Source organism: Epinephelus lanceolatus, chromosome 20 (assembly GCF_041903045.1).
Source record: "Epinephelus lanceolatus isolate andai-2023 chromosome 20, ASM4190304v1, whole genome shotgun sequence".
In the NCBI taxonomy this organism is placed as follows: Eukaryota; Metazoa; Chordata; class Actinopteri; order Perciformes; family Serranidae; genus Epinephelus; species Epinephelus lanceolatus.
Window position 1 is genome coordinate 28,338,225 of NC_135753.1, and position 21,702 is coordinate 28,359,926.

Here is a 21,702-nt window from a genome sequence, read left to right on the forward strand (position 1 = left end):
TTATTTAAACTTTATTTGTATGCTGGTGGATTCCTGTTGGGTCTACTGCATGCACCAGGCGCAGTTTCCCATCTCACATTTAAAGGTCTCCAGTGAGAGGGATTCAGTGTGCGCAGTTACTCAGTGAACATAATCCAGTGTCAGTGCTGTGGAGGAACCCTGTCATCCTCCTCCCCCTCTCCGCCTCCCCCCTCCTCCCACAGAGGATGCAGGGCAGTGTGAGTGGTCCTGAGCTCTGACTCCTGACTGCACAGACAAGTGGCCGCGATCATCAGGAGGACAGTCTGAGATCACTCTCGGCTCTGGGATCACATTTCTTTTGTTTTGCTCTGTTTTTCCCTGGCTCCCCCCCAACACCCCGCAAATCCTCCACTAATTCCCCTCGATTGACGACAAGCATGACGGAGCTCGGACTTGCACATTTGGGATGATTTTCATAATGGTTCGCTTCAAATGTACATTTCCACGGAGCTGCAGCTGAGGTTTCATTCAAAGTCCGACTGGATTCTCACAGCGTGATGGATACAAATGAGTTTGCAGTACTGAAACTTTTTGTTGTTGGGATTTTGGGTGAGTATGATTCATTTTTCCCATTTTTTAAATGTGCATCTCACATGTGAACTCCTGACACCTGCATATCAGCGTGTTGTTACTGGTAGAAATGTCATAGCATCACACAAACCCCTGCTGTGTGAGCAGTTTTTATAGTTTCCCACAGATATCTAATACAGCAGTTAATCATTTAATGCAATAAGTGCTCCAGTGTGTGACTGTGCATTGCCACACTTCTATCATCCTGTCACATTATGTGTCGCTCAGCACTGCCTGAGTGTCAGGCTGCAAAGTGCACATAATAATAATTGCTATGAAGTATCAGCAACATCAATCACAGCACATGCAGTGAATGGGGAATATAGAGAACTGCACCCCGACATCATGCCCCAGTGGACAGACCTGACCTATATCGTGGCCAATGGGAATTTCTGGATCTGGCTCATTAGCTGGTGGTACAAGGATGAAATCATGTATGAAATTCTGTTTCATGTGTGTGACTGAAGAAACGTAGTTGAACTGTTGGCATGATATGGATGTTTGTATCAATGCTGTGGTAGTGTCATGCTTCGTGTCACGCTAGAGAGATACTGGGCATTGATTGAGATGAGTCAAAGCATGAATGTAGATAATCTGCTGCTGTTATTCTGAGCACTGTTACATTCTGTACTGGCAGAGTAGAGGCAGCGCTATGACTCAGTGGGGAAGAGGAACTCAGATATTGAGCTGATTTGCAGAACAGTGACTCTCTCCAGGAGCTGGTTAAGTAGGCTGAGCGCTCTTAGTGAGCAGTTGTCAAGCTGATATTTGATGTTGGCGCCACCTGGTCTGACACTGATTGAAATTACCTGCGTTCCTCTCATGTGGACACATGGGCCAGGCGATACAGGATTTCAATTTCAAGGTCTGTGGTTCAAAAGGACTTCAAACTCACGTGGTTATCTGGAGAAGTGCTGCTGTTTGCCTATGGCGCCTCTGGAGCGGCTAATCTAAAGGTGGATAAATAATGAAAGCATCTGTGCAACAAGCTTAAGGAAGTCTTTTTGCCTTTCTAAAGAGTCATATGTATAGAAGACAGGAGGATTTGGTCCATGTCCTGCCCAGACCTTCAGCCTGGACTCCCCTGGATATCTGCCATGTAACAGCTGTGGCCCTACAGCACTGCACGGCCAAGCAAAAAACTAGCTTAGATTGTCCTTTTGTGAGCATGTGTTATGCTCCGGCTCTCAAAATGCCAGTGTAATGGGAAACAGGGGAAGATCGAACTGACTCATCTATGTTTTAAGAGTCCAAAAATGACACATTACACTGCAGCTGCTGCTATCAAAGCAACGAGAGGTTATATTCCCATGATGTAGAGACATGCAGCGGTGGTTTCCTGGGATAGCTCTTGTCTAGACTAAAAGAGTTTCCCATCAAAATCCCCATTGGAAGAAGAGAGGTGGACACCAGACGCGTTCAAAGAGAGCGAGATCATACAGATTTGTCACTTTCAATTTGGCACCTGTGACTTTGAAATATGTCAGATTGCTGTTGCCTCCTGATCACACAACTGTCTGTCTTGTAATGAAGTGTCTTGAAGTTGTGGTTTGCACGTTACAGGAGTGCTCGATGACGGGGTCACACATTATGAGACATTTCACCATAGGGAGTCCCTGACAACTCTGTCTGATCTTTAGACTATGTTTATGCCCACCATACACTACAAGACTTTAAAAAAATCTTTTGAAAGATGAAAGTGTGACAGCCTCTCACGTCTAAAGGCAATGTGTTTGTAGTCACACACTATCAGATTTTGCAAAGACTGAGGATCTTGTCAGTGTTCCTGTCAATGCAGCATCAATATAATCTGTAAATACAAACTTTACATTTTGGTTTTTGTTGCCTCAACTTGCTTTGCTGTTAAGATGGAGGAGACCATGGGAATCAGAGGCGAACCATTTCAAAAATTAAGATTTTTCATTAAAATAAAGCAACACATTCTCACTACGACCTCGTCACGTATTGATGTTTGGTCATGGACTTTCCACGTCCAGATATGACGTGCAAGGTACCCCGGGTGTGTTGGTTGTTGATGTTCTGGGACGCCGTGTCAAGTTCTGCCTGTTACCATTGTCTTTTTTCAAAATACACTTCCATTTTCACAGGAGATTTAACATTTACATCCAGTCTCTTTCAAAATAAATGCACTACGTCGGTACAACAACTCAGATTAACCTTTTTTTTCCTCCAACAACTAACGCACATGGTTTGGTTTAAGAAAAAATAACAGGGTTTGGCTTTATAACCTTATGGGACACAAACACTGCTATCCCGGGTGAAAGTGTTTGTTGGACCCATCTGTCACCTCTTCCATTCACCCTTCACCATTAAACTATAACAGCAACCGGCTGCGTATCATGCCGATGTTAAAGGGTGGCTTTTTTCGTCAAGGTCTGACGCCGCAAGTCACTGCCCAAGTGCCTGATTTTGACAACTTCAGAGTGAGACTGCGTTGATTGGAGTCCTGGCTGGTGAATCAGATACATTCCAGATAAACATGGACTCTTGCTTACTCCACAACTCCACCAGTTTCTCCTCCTTTTCCACAGTACTAAAGAACAAGACTTGTTCACGCTCTTGTACCTCCATGGAGTTCCCTCCATGTTTACTGTCTACCCGATTTGCTGCTTCCTGTTTGGTGCTGGAGAGAGCAGAGCTATTGGTTATTGACAATGTTCACATCATTGAACCTCAGTATTACAACAATAATAAATATATGATTTGGTTTGAACGTTAAGACAAGATAAAGACTGAGTTTTATGACCGTCTTTCACCAAACTGTGAAGTTAAAAGTTAAGAGTTTTATTCCAACAATGGCAAGTTGTCTGTGAAATCGCTTGAAAGTTGTTTCGTGTAAGGGGGGCATAAGTCAACAAAACACACACGAGTAGTGATACGGGAAAAGATGCAAGTCTGCGTTCAAGACAGGAGTTCTTACAAAAAGGGATCTGTACAAGACACTAACAAATTCTCCCCCCATGGTATTTCCCATGCCTCATATCCAGCTTTCCCACTAAGCTGTCGCTGCTGTCATTGCTGGTCAAAACAAATTTCACACCAGAAGATTTTGACTGGCAGACAGGTCCAGATATTTAATCGTCTAGATATCTCTCAGGCATCTGCAACACATTGGCGCATTTCTCAGATTGCGTGTTTGAAAATTCACTCATAGTAATTACTGTCAACAGGAGTGAGCCCTGATTTGCCTGTGATCTGAGGCTTTGCTCTGTTATCTCCCAAAACTTTCAGAGAGTGGAAATGTTTAGTGTAAACTCATCTTAGGGCCAGTGTGGATGATGTAGCAGGAACTAGAGTATAAGGTCCCCATCTGCACAGCAGAAAAAAAGAGCAATCCCCACTGACTGTGAAGCATCTGCTTACCCCAATAAACAGCGATTCATACAGTCTCACAGCGAGGGGAAATGCCTTGGGGTTCTTCGGTTCCACTGCCATCTGAAAAATAACATTCTTGTGAATTGTTTTAGTAAAATGCTATTCATAGACCTGTAAGATGATTATATGTGTTGAGCTCAGTTCAGTGCACGTGCCTGATGCACATATGCTGAGCTGCTCCTTCACACCTGGAGGTTGTTATACACGGTGGTGTTTATCACCTGCACATTCCGGGGATGAAACGCTTTCAAGTTCAGTAATCAAGGCAAATAGTTTGTTAAATGAAAAAATGTGGGATGATTACTTCAGTCAGACGTCAGGAAAAGGGCAGATTGTGTCTTTACACAAATTCTGGCTTTGTTAAAGTGCAACTTGGATTAATGATGTGGTCGGTAGAGAAGGTTACATTGTCATATTTGCACTTGTTTAATCCAAAGCCTGATATATCTTATTCATCTGTGCCATCGAGCTCCATTGTTGTTCTAACTATTAAAGACAGATCAGTGAGCTGTCGTTTATTTTAGACTCAATGCAACAAACACCATCCTGCAGCCAGAAATAAATCTGCCTCTGAAAATAGTCCACAACAAATGCAGAATTTACTCCTATTTGAGTAACACTTATCAACATAGCATGATTCATGTTAACAATCTATCTATTCTACTGCATGTCTGTCCGTCCTAGAAGAGGGATCCCTCATCTGTTTCTTCGCCTGAGGTCTCGCCAGTTTTACTCTGCTGAAGTTTTTTCTTATCTGAATAAAAGGTCTAAGGACAGAACGTGCCATATGCTGCACAGTTTGTAAAGCCCCTTAAGGCATTTTGGGCTATACACATTAAATTGACTTGCCATTTTATCACTGTCCCTTTAAAACTATTTTCTTGCAAGACATGCATTGTTGGGTTTGTTCTTTTTATAGGATCCACTGACTACATCAGAAATAAAAAATATTGCAAGCCTTATTTTTATTACACAGCTCAGTTCCAGCAACTCCCAGATGTGTGAAAAGCATCAGAAGTTGCATTGAGGAGCGATGTCCAGTCAGAATATAGAAAACCTGCCATCACATCAGGTTATAATTTTAGATTAAAACTACCTTGTACGGTCGCTGGTGTTCACAACTCTTACCAACACACAAAGAAACAGCTAAATACTATAAAAATGGTTTTGAATTTGTGCAGACAGTAGATTGCACTTGTTTTCCTGCCATATGAAGCTTGTTAAGATTTCAAATGTCCACATCCCTGTACCCAAAAGAAAACCACTGCAAACATTGTTTAGTGCAACAAAGCCTCTTACACAGGTAAAATGTGCACCTAATTCACACAGATTTTTACATCTGAGTTTCCTCCATGAAGCTCAACTACAGTGGGAGCATGTTAAGAGCACGGTTAATCATTCAGTTTCCTGTTAAAGATTCATGCAGCTGAGGGGTCTTGAACTTTGTCTCTTTGCTCATCCTGCTCATATCGGAGTGTAATGCTGAGGTCTTGCTGACTCCGAGTCACAGAGTGTGCGTCTGACTAAACACCATATGGTCAGCAGATTGCAGAGGCATTTTTAGTACTTCATAAATGCATCGTTGCTTATCTGCTATGACAATTCCATCTGACCACTACTTGTTTAAAAGTTTCAGTAAAAAAGGTACTAGAAACTGCAGTGATTAAATCTCGTCTGATCTGATGGAAGCACACCGCACATATGTTGTAATGTTGTTACGTTACATGCATACTTTGTACTCGTGTTGATGATTGATCATTCATTGAAGTCATTTTTTAAGCAAATTGCCAAATATTCACAGGTGTCCACTTCTACAATATGAGTATGGGCTGTGTGTGTTCTGTGACAGATAATAATATCTCTGGGGTTTTGGCTGTTGGTCAGACAAAACAAATATTTAAATAAACCCTCCGATCAATCATTTAATTCAATAAGAAACTCCACTTAATGTACAAGAAAAAAGGCTATGCAGTCAAAGCCACTGCATATATTATTTATATGTAAAGCAGCTGGCCTCTCACTCTAACGACTCCATACGTGCTCAAAACTGCTGCAGATAACACACATTTATTTGTATGACAGCTCTGAGGAAGCATGAAGAGGACAAACCAAGCGCTCATTATCTGAACTCATTTGCGGAAGACGTCATACACTGGTACAGGCTCCTCAAAGGAGCAGCGAGAGGACAGAGTTGGAGGATGGTAGTTAGTTGTCTCCTTATATCAGAGTGTATCTCTGACAGAGAGTTGGTTTTCATGCCAAAGGCCAGCCAGATTTTCTATCACAGAATAGAATAGGTGGTAATGAGCACTATTAGGCTAAGCACTGAATTAAATGCGGAACTGATGACTGAAAATAATGATAGATGATAGAGTGAAATTAGCTAACTGTGACAGGAGAGGGCCACACTTAATGATCTGAAGTCATTAATTTACATTTTTTTTGTTGTGTGGCCAAAAAGTAATTTTCCAGTGAAATAAGTTAAAGTGACGACAGCAGATATAATGTGATGAAGCTGTCAGACAAATTGACCGAGGATAATACTCCACATCTCAGTTTACCAGCTTGTTAGTCAGTAATTCACTGCGCCCTGTGTGAATCAATTGTTAGTCGATACGTTACAGCATGCTGAGATTAACCTTTAATTAACACTCGAGCAGCCTTTTACGTTCAGAAACAGATCCAGACTCATGTTGAGGTGTTAAGGGTGCTTTTGTAACTGAGGAGGGCTCTTTGTTAACGTTTCCTCACCACAGAAATAGTCCGCAACAGCTGTAAGGAGTTGTAAAAATATTACAGGGATTAATCATAAAGCTCACTGGCAGGCTTGGTGGTGCAACAGTGGAGCGTTCAGTTTCTTGGAACAGAGCCTGAAGGACCAGTCAGTGTTTAGTGCTAGGCAGCGGCTCATTACTTAGGGACTGTACACAAATTAATAGGGGAGAAGGGGATGTAAAAAAGTTAGAAGATTTTTTTTTTTTTTTGAGTGATGTTGCTCATCAGTATCAGTTTGAGCTGAAGACTAGAAATTTAAAGATTTGAATAAATCTGGAGGTGTGGAGTCAGACTTCTACAGCCTGCTCTTCATCTCTGCTCGAGGCTACATCAGCTGCTACTAACATCAAACACCTGAATCTGTGACTGAGCTTTTGGCAGCAGCGTTGGATCATTGGTAATGTAGGTGCCAGATGTTGACACGGAAGAGGAAAGTGTGGATTAAAAAACATGAGACAGGTCCTGTACATGCTAGCTTGGCACACGTTGTGAATTCTTGCTAACCCTATATTCAGGAATGAGCTGGTTTTGTTCATGTTTAGGGCCACGTCATGTTGTAGTCTTCTTAAAATGCATAGTGCCCCCTCTGAGGTTGGGTAAAGGAAAAGGTTTGGTTCAGGAAAAGGTTTGTTTCAGGAAAAAGGTTTGGTTCAGATTTTGGGAAACATCTACAACTGGGAAACAGTCTCTGACACAACACCTGCATGCCGGGTGTCGTCAATCCCCAGGGTGCTGTAAAACACAGTGCAGGAACATTGTTAACTGTCATGAGAGGAGGGATGCAGTGATAAGAGCTTTACTTAATGTCTCAGAAAATAACACAGTTTCACAGTATCACGGTTTATGGCATTACATCCATCTATCCATCCATATTCATCCGCTTATCTGAAGCTGGGTTGCGGCAAAGCACCCATGTCCCTCTCTCCAGCAACACTTTCCAGCTCCTCCTGGGGTCCCCCAAGGCGTTCCCAGGCCAGATGAGATATGTTATCTCTCTCTTATGTTATCTCTCCAGAGTGTTCTGGGTCTGCCCCGGGGCCTCCTACCAGTGGGACGTGCCCGGAACACCCCCAATGGAAAATCAGGAGATGCATCATAATCAGATGCCCGAATCTCCTCAACTGACCCCTTTTGACGCAAAGGAGCAGTGGCTCCCAAAGTCCCTTCGGATGTCCGAGCTCCTCACCCTATCTCTGAGGCTGAGCCCAGCCACCCCACGGAGGAAACTCATTTCAGCCGCTCATTCTTTCGGTGACTACCCAGAGCTCATGACCATAGGTGAGGGTTGGCACGTAGATGGACCAGTAAATCGAAAGCTTTGCCTTCCTGCTCAGCTCCTTCACCATGCAGCGCCTGCATCACTGCAGACTCACCAAACCCCCGATCCATCTCATGCTCCATTCTACCCTCACTCACGAACAAGACCTCGAGATAATTGAACTCCTTCACTTGAGGCAGTAACTCTCCCAACCCAGAGGCGGCAATCCACTGTTTTCTGGTATTACACAATTATTATCAGCAGTTACAGTGACCTTTAAAAGAATGAAAACAGAAGGTATTGGGGGGTTGAACAAACATTTTATTATAATTAGAATTTGAAAGCTTTCATACCACGGACAAGCACTGTCAATTCTCATGCCAAGGTATACCTTACCACTTATATACCACTGCAACCCTACATGAGAGTTTCAAATGGATACGTTCAATTTACTGAGCACAATGAACGTGCTCTTTTAAGACTGGGTTTATATATCCTGCAGCTTCATTGTGACGATGGCACATCTGGAGAGCTAACACTGGGGAACTATTAAGCTAACATTAAAGCTCATGTTAAATCCAGAGGATGTGATGTGTGTGTGTGTGTGTGTGTGTGTGTGTGTGTGTGTGGAGGAGTTTTTTAAAGGTCTCTTTGACGAAGCTGTGTGTAATGTAACTACTCTTGCTGTCTGCAGTCAGACTGTGTATTTATTCAGGCATAGACATTACTTGGTTATTTCAAGGTGTCCGACCAGTCAGGTTTATATTTTGTTAGTTTTTAATTAATATAGTGGAGAGCAGAGGGAGCACAGACACTTGAACAAAAGGGCTCCTCCAGTGATGCTGCAGTTCTCTCTGGTATTGGACCCGAACAAAGGTGTCAGGGAAGGTTTTAGATTCATTAATGCCCTTATTACACTCCCGTCTGTCCTCACAGTCTCTGACCCAGAGTAGCAATTTGAATTTATGACTCTGTCACAGTGTCTCTGTTTCTGCATACCAAACTTTGTCTCCGTCTGTCTGTCTGTCCCCTCCTTCTGCTGCCTTTTGTCTCTCAGACAGGCGGATTAACAGCTTGTTGGCACTGTGACTGCCTTCAAGGCTGAGGTCTTTGGCACTGCTGGTCAAACAACTGACCAGAAATAAGACCTTTTCTTTGTTTAATTCCTTTTTACGCTTTCTGTTTTTTCAAGGACAATGGTTATAGGGTAATTAGATGTGAACGAATTTTACTATATGAAGAACTCAGTGGTCTCAACTTGCATGTGTCAGTCTATCTGTCACAGCTCTGATGAGATTTTGTCCAGAGTCGGAGTGATAATGCATTCTTCCTCTGTGCTCTGGCTTTTATCACACAGATTGTGCGAAGGGACAGTAATTAATGTGTGGGGGACGGCATCAGTCACAGGGGTAAAGTGTTTACTGCTGTCGTGTTTCAATGAGTTTGGACATTTTAAGGAAGAAAGCATCAATTTCACGTGTTATTTTGGCTAAAGGAGGCAGAGACGTAATCAGATGTTCTGCATTTGTCACTGAGCATGGTCCGAATTTAAACAGCTTATTTATCTGAGGGGGGAAAAAAAGTGACCCATTTCAGTTGAATCTCCAAATGTGCAGCTTTGTCATGCAACCAGCCATGCAACTGTGACCCCTCAGACACATTTGGTGTCTCTCTAAAAGCCGACATAAAGTGGATAATTAATGCCTGCCACAATGTTTGTGGCAGGCAACAAATGTTTGCTTTTTGTTGGAGGCAAGCGTTCCAGTGGAGCTAATTTTTGTGGTTTTCAAAGAGGGGGTGAAACAGAGTGGCTTTTGGCCATTTTTGGCTTTTATATTTCTGAATTATACACTTGTTTGGGGTTGAAGAGAAGTTCATGGGGGATACTGATGAAAGCCTGAGTTGTGTTGCCTCCCTAATGCTATTTTTCCAGTTAATTACATTTGCTGGAACGATTGGGAATTAATGTACGCTTATTCTGCCAATTCACAGTGTTATAATCGCCGCGGTGCTCCTTATCTGTCACCGACAGCCTGCACTGTGCATTTGTGTGAGCACACAACTGTTCACGCTCATGTGAATACATGCTTTCACAAAAATAAATGCTAAAAAATACTTTTAATGAAACCATTTTGTTTAGATGCTCCACCACATACAAAATGTTCACGAGATGCTCGGCGCAACAGCTCCAGCACTCCCACAAACAAGAAGTGATAGCTTGTAGACAGATGGATTCTCTCCACAGGGGCCTATTCCACTGAAGCTTGGCTGTAATTTTCCTCTCCACATGGTAAATGGGCTGCATTTATATAGAGCCGTTATCCCAAAAGCCCTTCACGTAGCCTTATATTCACCCACGAAATGCTGTCGTACCACCAACCCTGCGATCACAAGCTGACCTGCTCCACTATCCACGCCCTGCATGCATACAGAGTGTAACTGGTTAAAAAAATTGTATTTCTCTCAGGAAAGTCCCCCATCATGGATTCTCTCTTCTCCGCCACTGGCATTTTATTTCTGTCTGTCTCCGTCATGGTCATCCAGTACTCCACCTCCTCTCCTCCCCCTCTTCCTGCTTTTGTTTGCCAAGTACCCAGAGTTCCCCTCTGTCTTGCACATCTGTGTCATTCTCTAGTCTCCTCTTCCTCTCCCTCCTCCTTGACCCCTAGATCCCCCGACATGGAAGACTCCACTCTGACAGAAACAACCTGGATGCTTTTACTCAGGCCTGACAGAGGAGAATCATCCTCTTGGGTTTATCTTGTACAAGTACTGCAAGTGAAGAAGTGATACTCTTCTTCACTGTAGTTTAATTTCATCCTTGAAAAGCCAGTTTTTGGGTTTTGGAGGAAATCAGTGGCAACGTGCACTAAACCTTAAGAATGAAATATGTTACCTCAAATGCATATTCACCCTGCTGATTTACCTTTAATACTTTTTCTCCCAGTGTCTCTCTTGTTCAGTCTCCCATACCGTTTCTGAATTAATTAATTCATTCATTTTTGTTTGCCTTACCTGGCCTCAGCTGCTAGCTGAATGATAATCACCCATCAGTCAATCACTTTGGCCTTTTCACACTGTGAATCCCACAGGCTCTCTGTAAATTTGGATTTATTATCCCAGAGGAATATTTTTCAGAGGGATGTTTTCACAGCCAGCACACGGAAACAAACAGATACACACATAGAGACACATAGATATAGACAGTATATACGAAATCTCCTTGAATGTATTCATCATCACAACTCACAACTGTGTCAACAAGGCAGATTGTTCAGGGCTTCTATTGCAGAAGAGACAAAACTCGTGCTGATGTGAGCTCTTCTCCATTTAAGAGTCTGTATCTCCAGATGGAGGAAATGTGAAGTGTTGACTGAGAGGGTGATCAGTGTTATTTGTTTCTGTCAGTGCCAGGCGTGTTACGAGCGATGTGTGAGGACTGAACCTGATCACGTAGTTTCCTCTCTCAGTTTTCTCATGTGTAGGAAGTGATTACTTTTTGTCTGAGAGTGAAATAACTTCCAAACTAAGCCGAGGACATTTTACAAAAAAACCCCAAAAAAAACAAAATCAGGTTGTGTGTCTGGCAGGTCCATCTCTCCTGTGGCCGTGGGCATTTTCAAAAATGTGGCAAACATCTGAAGCGTTTCTTCAATGCTGAGGCTTCAGAGCAGCCGCAGCAGCAGTGGACAGCTGGGTGCCATGGCTGACTGAAGAAAGAATTAAGATTTAAATGTCCTCTTTTAGCAGCAGTCCTATCAGACATCAACAGCTCTCACATCCAGCTTTGATGTTCCTAATCTGTAAACTTGAAGTGTTTGACAAATTATTCAACACATGTTTGCCAGCTCATAACTAGCAAAGCAGAGCTAACAGACAGCTTGCTTTTTCTTACTGTAGTGCTTAAAAACATTTTTGCCAACCGTCCAACCACCCACTAGAAAGTTTTAAATTAATAATTAATCAGTAGATGAAGATTTGAATCCTCACTGCTACAAAGTTGACCCAGAAACTGCAGGAGTAGTAAAAGGGATAAAGAGAGTCAGAGACATACAGGATATAGAGGAAACGATGACTCTGTCATCTACTGAGTTTCTGAGCTGATCCGGTTTGCACCGCTAACCTTTCAGTCACCTGTTGGCTAAAAATAAAACCACTTGGGCTCCATGCCAACTTTGGATAATATAGAGAAAATCCAGAAAAGCCTCAGTGTAGCAGTTTTGCTTATAGAGTAGAGCAGGGGTCTTCGACGTTTTTCAGGCCAAGGGTCCTTAAGCTAAAAGAGAGACCGAGCAGGGACCCCTTGTCTATAAAATTGAGTTGCATATTAAACTGGGCCTACAATAGCATGTTTAATTAAAACTTAACTAAATGTAACTATTCAATTCAAATAAACACAAGAAGTTTGTGCTCTAATAATAATAATAAAAAAAAAAAAAGGGATCAGCGCTCAGTGAATAATCCTCCTAAGCCCTACGATAAGCTATTATGGCAAGGCTTAACTATACAGACCCGTGAGCAGTGATAACTAGCATGTCTTTGGGGTCATCGGGTGGGAACCTCCTTTCACCGGTGTTTCGCCTAGTTAGTCCCACGACACCTCCAGGAGGCTAGACAGTGATCTCTGGCGTCCCAGAGACACTCCCCTAATGCCAGGTCTCACTGCTCCCCACACTAACCGAACAACCTCCTTTACCTTACCTATACTACCACAGAGGAGGTAGACCCAGGGAAGGAAGCCTTGTTAGGCTATCACACTCCCCCGCCGGGTTAGGCTGTACAGTCTACCTCCCCAGGACGAGCCCTCACAACAATGACACCTCCAGGAGGCTGGACAGTGATCTCAGCCCAAACAGCACTGCCAACTTCAACCAAGCCCAGGCTCCGTTTATGCGAGCTCCAGGCAGAAGCAATGCTGATACTACCTTTACTAGCACATTCACCATACTCTATTTCACACGCTACATAGCATAACTACAATGTAAGCTAAAGTTAAAGGAGATAAATGAACTCACAGGATCAGCAAACACACTCACTTTGCAGCATGGTCTCAAACAAAATGGATTCAAATAGGCCACTCCCACACTTAAATAACCTTCCTCTTCCTGGATTTCCTTCTTACTTACACATGGCTTTCTCAGCCCAAACAGCACTGCCATCTTCAACCAAACCCAGGCTCCATACATGCGAGCTCCAGGCAGAAGCAATGCTGATACTAGCTTTCCTGTCACATTCACCATACTCTATTTCACACACTACATAGCATAACTACAATATAAGCTAAAGTTAAAGGAGCTAACTGGACTTACAGGATCAGCAAGCACACTCACCTTGCCGCATGGCCTCAAACAAAATGGATTCCAATAGGCCACTCCCACACTTAAATACTTCCTCTTCCTGGATTTCTCCTGACAGGAAGTGGATCTCTCCACCTGATCTCAAGGAGTTATGTGCCCTGCTTAGTAGTTCCCCCTGCTGGCCCCCAGCTGACATTATTTCTTCTGTAATAGATAAACTGGCTGCATTTAATTGCTTCATCTGACATTTCCCTCACTGTCTTCCTCAAATTCTGTCCCCGCACTCCGAGTTCCCCCAGGAGTGAGACAGTTGATCTTGCTATGAATCCCCTACACCCCACTTCCACTGGACAAATCCTAGTCTTCCATCCTCGCTGCTCAGCTTCTGCTCCTAAGTCTGCATATCTAAGTTTTTTTCTTTCATAGGCTTCTTCCACTGAGTCTTCCCAAGGAACTGTCAGCTCAATGAAATAAACTATCTGTTGACTCACTGACCACAACACTAAGTCAGGCCTCTGCCTGGTACAGACTATTTCCTGAGGAACAACAAGCTTTCCCCCTAAATCTACTTGCATTTCCCAATCACAAGCACCTTCTAGGCGGCCACACCCTTGCCTCCTCACTAACTTATCCCTTCTGTATTTCTCTCCCTCACGGACAAACTGAATTACTAAGCCCCTATCCTTAACACCTTCTGAATTCACCTGTCTTCGTTTCCCTTCGATGCCTGCAGCTAAACATTTCAACACCTGATTATGTCGCCATGTATATCGGCCTTGTGACAAGCCAACTTTACAGCCTGACAAAATATGCTTTAAAGTTGCGGTACGTGAACACAATGGGCATGATGGGTCCTCATTTACCCACAGTTTTAGGTTCTGGGGGGTTGGTAACACATCGTATGTAGCCCCTACCAGGAATCTAATACGATTCTCCTCCATACTCCACAGGTCCCTCCAACTAAGCTTCCTCTTCTCTACACTTTCCCAATTCAACCACTGTCCCTGTTTAGCCTGGGCCACTACCTTTGCACCCCTTACTATCTCTTCCTGTCTGCGTATCTGTTCTACAACCAGCTTTCTTTTATCTTTGAGGCCTGCTGTATTCCATACCGGTTTACCTGAGCCATGCCCCAGGCCTCCCCGGCCAAACTGAACATTACCTACAATCTCTGCATGTCTAAGAGCTGCCTCTGCCTCCTGAACTGCCGATCTTGGGTTCCACTTCCTCCCCTTGGTTGGATTTGGAACCACACTCCTAACTACCACGTCCTTACTCCCAGATAACAAGAGCTCTGTCCTGACCTTGGTACATTTAAATTCCTCTGTTAAACTAGATACTGGCAGCTGAAGTATCCCTTTTCCATACAATGCAACACTACTTAGGCACCTAGGAGCGCCCAACCACTTCCTAATGTAGGAGCTAACCGACCTTTCCATTCTCTCCACAACAGATATTGGAATTTCATAAACTGACAATGGCCACATTAACCTAGGATATAGCCCAAATTGCAAACACCACAACTTCAACTTTCCTGGAAGTTCTGATTTATCTATTCTATCCAATCCTTCAGCCACATCTTTTCTAAATTTCACCACCTGTTCCTTATCATTCAACTCTACATTGTAGCACCTACCTAAGCTCTTTACTGACTTTTCCCTAATTGTTGGGATGTCCTCATCATCTATGACAAACTTCCTATCACTTAACTTCCCTCTACATATCGAGATGCTTCTAGATTTACTAGGCTTGATTTTCATGCTGGCCCACTTGAGGTTCTTATTTACCTTCTCTAGTAGCCTCTTTGTACATGGCATTGTTGTGGTCACCAGTGTCATGTCATCCATGTAAGCCCTAACTGGTGGAAGATGCAACCCATTCTGCCGTCTCTCCCCACCTACCACCCACTTAGAAGCCCTAATGATTACTTCCATTGCCATAGTAAATGCTAATGGAGAAATTGTACACCCTGCCATGATGCCTATTTCTAGCCTCTGCCAACCTGTTGTGAAACCTGCTGTACTTAGACACAACCTAATATCCTGAAAATATGCTTTCACTAAGTTAACAACTACCTGTGGCACTCTGAAGTAGTCAAATGCACTCCAAATGAGGCTGTGCGGTACTGAACCAAACGCATTTGCAAGATCTAAAAATATTACATGTAGGTCCCTTTTGTTAATCTTCGCTGCCTGAATCTGGTGCCAGATCATGCTAGTATGCTCTAAACACCCTGAAAAACCTGGTATTCCTGCCTTCTGCACCATGGTATCTATTAAGCTATTCCTTTCTAAGTAGCTAGCTAGTCTCTGCGCTACTACACTAAAGAAAATCTTCCCCTCCACATTCAAGAGAGAAATCATCCGGAACTGGCTAAGGTCCACAGACTCCTTCTCCTTAGGAATGAGGACACCCCCTGCCCTACGCCATGCTCTTGGTATAATTTGTTTTTCCCAAACTATTCTTAGCTGTTTCCACAAAAATTTAAGGGTATCAGGCGCACTTTTATAAACCCGGTAGGGGACTCCATTAGGCCCTGGGGCCGAAGAAGCCTTTGCACGCCTGACCACCTCCTGAACTTCCTTCCACCTAGGTGGCCTGACATCCATCTCATGCTCTATCCCTCCTAATGGAGGGATATCAGGTGGGAAACCTACTATCCTATTCTTCTCCAAATCTGAATACGTGTTTCTCAAATATTCTTCAACCTCTAACCTTTCTGCTTTAAGCTGCCCTCCCTTTTCCTGGCTGAACAATCCTTTAACAAACTTAAAAGGGTCCCTGAAAAAACCTGTCCTAGCATATTCCTTCTTCCTCCTCTTTTTCCTGAGATGCTCCGCCCTTCTAAGAACTGCTAGCCTGCTCCTCAACTCCTCTTGCAACACCTTAATTCCCTCCCTTTCTTCTTCTGTAGCCTTTTTCCACTGCTTTCTTAACTGTCTCCTTTCCTTGACTAACTTCTCTATTTCTCTCTGCCGCCTAGACTTACCTGACTGTACCCTCTCACTCCTCTTTCTCTCATGCACCCCAAACCTCTCTACACCATATGAATACATTATATCTCCCATCTTTTCTAACCTTTGTATTGCATTTCCTCTAAGCCTACTCAAGATTACTGACAAGTCTCTATTAACTATCTCCCATTCTTTACTGTCATTTGCTCTAGGCCATCTAACTCTAACCTTTTGCTCCATAGTTCTTTCTCTGGCTAGCATACTGGCCTCAGTGTCACCTGCATCCTCTCTTACTACCCCCTCCTCCTCAGTGGCAGCGTTACTGATATCCTGCGAACTGTGGTTTTCTACCTGCCGCTGGACTTCATCCGACTGACTCGACTGACTTCTTAGGAAGTACTGATCAATGCGGCTACTCTGCCCTTTCTTTGCCACACACTTCTTCTTTCCCTGATGAGTTCTGAGGCCTTTCACTGATGTTACTTTCTGCCAGCCGCAAGGACAGACCTGAAGCATCTTGTTCTCAACTATGCTACTTTTGCCCTCTACAGATGCGCTCACCTTGCCCTGAGTGCTGCTAATTCTAGCACTGGTGGATAGGTCCGTGCCCCTATCCTTCACTGAGTCACCGGTCCAAGTCATAGTCGTGTCCTTTCCAATGTCTGTTACCGTGTAATCCACCTGTGAGTCATCTTCCACCCCTGCTCTCGCTGACTCTTGGGGTATTTTCCCTATGTTGGCTGTAGCTAATTTTGGTTGTAATAAGGCTGCTAGGCCTCACCACTGCTACCATGGGTTGCTAACCCATGCCAGCACCGCTGGGGTCTTTTCCCTCCTGTCAGCTGTCTTTCCAAGCGGTCACATGGTCTTTCCCTTGTTGTCAGCTGCCCTATTCACAGCAGTCACTAGCTGGGCTAGTTCTGAATTCAAATAAACACAAGAAGTTTGTGCTCTAATAATAATAATAAAAAAAAAAAAAGGGATCAGCGCTCAGTGAATAATCCTCCTAAGCCCTACGATAAGCTATTATGGCAAGGCTTAACTATACAGACCCGTGAGCAGTGATAACTAGCATGTCTTTGGGGTCATCGGGTGGGAACCTCCTTTCACCGGTGTTTCGCCTAGTTAGTCCCACGACACCTCCAGGAGGCTAGACAGTGATCTCTGGCGTCCCAGAGACACTCCCCTAATGCCAGGTCTCACTGCTCCCCACACTAACCGAACAACCTCCTTTACCTTACCTATACTACCACAGAGGAGGTAGACCCAGGGAAGGAAGCCTTGTTAGGCTATCACACTCCCCCGCCGGGTTAGGCTGTACAGTCTACCTCCCCAGGACGAGCCCTCACAACAATGACACCTCCAGGAGGCTGGACAGTGATCTCAGCCCAAACAGCACTGCCAACTTCAACCAAGCCCAGGCTCCGTTTATGCGAGCTCCAGGCAGAAGCAATGCTGATACTACCTTTACTAGCACATTCACCATACTCTATTTCACACGCTACATAGCATAACTACAATGTAAGCTAAAGTTAAAGGAGATAAATGAACTCACAGGATCAGCAAACACACTCACTTTGCAGCATGGTCTCAAACAAAATGGATTCAAATAGGCCACTCCCACACTTAAATAACCTTCCTCTTCCTGGATTTCCTTCTTACTTACACATGGCTTTCTCAGCCCAAACAGCACTGCCATCTTCAACCAAACCCAGGCTCCATACATGCGAGCTCCAGGCAGAAGCAATGCTGATACTAGCTTTCCTGTCACATTCACCATACTCTATTTCACACACTACATAGCATAACTACAATATAAGCTAAAGTTAAAGGAGCTAACTGGACTTACAGGATCAGCAAGCACACTCACCTTGCCGCATGGCCTCAAACAAAATGGATTCCAATAGGCCACTCCCACACTTAAATACTTCCTCTTCCTGGATTTCTCCTGACAGGAAGTGGATCTCTCCACCTGATCTCAAGGAGTTATGTGCCCTGCTTAGTAGTTCCCCCTGCTGGCCCCCAGCTGACATTATTTCTTCTGTAATAGATAAACTGGCTGCATTTAATTGCTTCATCTGACATTTCCCTCACTGTCTTCCTCAAATTCTGTCCCCGCACTCCGAGTTCCCCCAGGAGTGAGACAGTTGATCTTGCTATGAATCCCCTACACCCCACTTCCACTGGACAAATCCTAGTCTTCCATCCTCGCTGCTCAGCTTCTGCTCCTAAGTCTGCATATCTAAGCTTTTTTCTTTCATAGGCTTCTTCCACTGAGTCTTCCCAAGGAACTGTCAGCTCAATGAAATAAACTATCTGTTGACTCACTGACCACAACACTAAGTCAGGCCTCTGCCTGGTACAGACTATTTCCTGAGGAACAACAAGCTTTCCCCCTAAATCTACTTGCATTTCCCAATCACAAGCACCTTCTAGGCGGCCACACCCTTGCCTCCTCACTAACTTATCCCTTCTGTATTTCTCTCCCTCACGGACAAACTGAATTACTAAGCCCCTATCCTTAACACCTTCTGAATTCACCTGTCTTCGTTTCCCTTCGATGCCTGCAGCTAAACATTTCAACACCTGATTATGTCGCCATGTATATCGGCCTTGTGACAAGCCAACTTTACAGCCTGACAAAATATGCTTTAAAGTTGCGGTACGTGAACACAATGGGCATGATGGGTCCTCATTTACCCACAGTTTTAGGTTCTGGGGGGTTGGTAACACATCGTATGTAGCCCCTACCAGGAATCTAATACGATTCTCCTCCATACTCCACAGGTCCCTCCAACTAAGCTTCCTCTTCTCTACACTTTCCCAATTCAACCACTGTCCCTGTTTAGCCTGGGCCACTACCTTTGCACCCCTTACTATCTCTTCCTGTCTGCGTATCTGTTCTACAACCAGCTTTCTTTTATCTTTGAGGCCTGCTGTATTCCATACCGGTTTACCTGAGCCATGCCCCAGGCCTCCCCGGCCAAACTGAACATTACCTACAATCTCTGCATGTCTAAGAGCTGCCTCTGCCTCCTGAACTGCCGATCTTGGGTTCCACTTCCTCCCCTTGGTTGGATTTGGAACCACACTCCTAACTACCACGTCCTTACTCCCAGATAACAAGAGCTCTGTCCTGACCTTGGTACATTTAAATTCCTCTGTTAAACTAGATACTGGCAGCTGAAGTATCCCTTTTCCATACAATGCAACACTACTTAGGCACCTAGGAGCGCCCAACCACTTCCTAATGTAGGAGCTAACCGACCTTTCCATTCTCTCCACAACAGATATTGGAATTTCATAAACTGACAATGGCCACATTAACCTAGGATATAGCCCAAATTGCAAACACCACAACTTCAACTTTCCTGGAAGTTCTGATTTATCTATTCTATCCAATCCTTCAGCCACATCTTTTCTAAATTTCACCACCTGTTCCTTATCATTCAACTCTACATTGTAGCACCTACCTAAGCTCTTTACTGACTTTTCCCTAATTGTTGGGATGTCCTCATCATCTATGACAAACTTCCTATCACTTAACTTCCCTCTACATATCGAGATGCTTCTAGATTTACTAGGCTTGATTTTCATGCTGGCCCACTTGAGGTTCTTATTTACCTTCTCTAGTAGCCTCTTTGTACATGGCATTGTTGTGGTCACCAGTGTCATGTCATCCATGTAAGCCCTAACTGGTGGAAGATGCAACCCATTCTGCCGTCTCTCCCCACCTACCACCCACTTAGAAGCCCTAATGATTACTTCCATTGCCATAGTAAATGCTAATGGAGAAATTGTACACCCTGCCATGATGCCTATTTCTAGCCTCTGCCAACCTGTTGTGAAACCTGCTGTACTTAGACACAACCTAATATCCTGAAAATATGCTTTCACTAAGTTAACAACTACCTGTGGCACTCTGAAGTAGTCAAATGCACTCCAAATGAGGCTGTGCGGTACTGAACCAAACGCATTTGCAAGATCTAAAAATATTACATGTAGGTCCCTTTTGTTAATCTTCGCTGCCTGAATCTGGTGCCAGATCATGCTAGTATGCTCTAAACACCCTGAAAAACCTGGTATTCCTGCCTTCTGCACCATGGTATCTATTAAGCTATTCCTTTCTAAGTAGCTAGCTAGTCTCTGCGCTACTACACTAAAGAAAATCTTCCCCTCCACATTCAAGAGAGAAATCATCCGGAACTGGCTAAGGTCCACAGACTCCTTCTCCTTAGGAATGAGGACACCCCCTGCCCTACGCCATGCTCTTGGTATAATTTGTTTTTCCCAAACTATTCTTAGCTGTTTCCACAAAAATTTAAGGGTATCAGGCGCACTTTTATAAACCCGGTAGGGGACTCCATTAGGCCCTGGGGCCGAAGAAGCCTTTGCACGCCTGACCACCTCCTGAACTTCCTTCCACCTAGGTGGCCTGACATCCATCTCATGCTCTATCCCTCCTAATGGAGGGATATCAGGTGGGAAACCTACTATCCTATTCTTCTCCAAATCTGAATACGTGTTTCTCAAATATTCTTCAACCTCTAACCTTTCTGCTTTAAGCTGCCCTCCCTTTTCCTGGCTGAACAATCCTTTAACAAACTTAAAAGGGTCCCTGAAAAAACCTGTCCTAGCATATTCCTTCTTCCTCCTCTTTTTCCTGAGATGCTCCGCCCTTCTAAGAACTGCTAGCCTGCTCCTCAACTCCTCTTGCAACACCTTAATTCCCTCCCTTTCTTCTTCTGTAGCCTTTTTCCACTGCTTTCTTAACTGTCTCCTTTCCTTGACTAACTTCTCTATTTCTCTCTGCCGCCTAGACTTACCTGACTGTACCCTCTCACTCCTCTTTCTCTCATGCACCCCAAACCTCTCTACACCATATGAATACATTATATCTCCCATCTTTTCTAACCTTTGTATTGCATTTCCTCTAAGCCTACTCAAGATTACTGACAAGTCTCTATTAACTATCTCCCATTCTTTACTGTCATTTGCTCTAGGCCATCTAACTCTAACCTTTTGCTCCATAGTTCTTTCTCTGGCTAGCATACTGGCCTCAGTGTCACCTGCATCCTCTCTTACTACCCCCTCCTCCTCAGTGGCAGCGTTACTGATATCCTGCGAACTGTGGTTTTCTACCTGCCGCTGGACTTCATCCGACTGACTCGACTGACTTCTTAGGAAGTACTGATCAATGCGGCTACTCTGCCCTTTCTTTGCCACACACTTCTTCTTTCCCTGATGAGTTCTGAGGCCTTTCACTGATGTTACTTTCTGCCAGCCGCAAGGACAGACCTGAAGCATCTTGTTCTCAACTATGCTACTTTTGCCCTCTACAGATGCGCTCACCTTGCCCTGAGTGCTGCTAATTCTAGCACTGGTGGATAGGTCCGTGCCCCTATCCTTCACTGAGTCACCGGTCCAAGTC

General features: G+C 44.1%; 1 protein-coding gene across 4 annotated transcripts in view; it reads left to right on the plus strand.

Annotated features, from left to right (window-relative positions):
* Nucleotides 1-147: 147 nt before the first annotated feature.
* The window catches only part of c20h11orf65 (chromosome 20 C11orf65 homolog), a 170,790-nt gene continuing 149,235 nt past the window's right edge, over nucleotides 148-21,702 (plus strand). The window contains exon 1 of one of the 4 annotated variants that reach the window (XM_078162690.1): nucleotides 148-570. In XM_078162690.1, the coding sequence (XP_078018816.1) occupies nucleotides 519-570 (52 nt within the window). In that variant the 5' untranslated portion in view covers nucleotides 148-518. The remainder of the gene's footprint in view (nucleotides 571-21,702) is intronic. The other 3 variants (XM_078162691.1, XM_078162692.1, XM_078162693.1) reach the window with 3 other exon arrangements.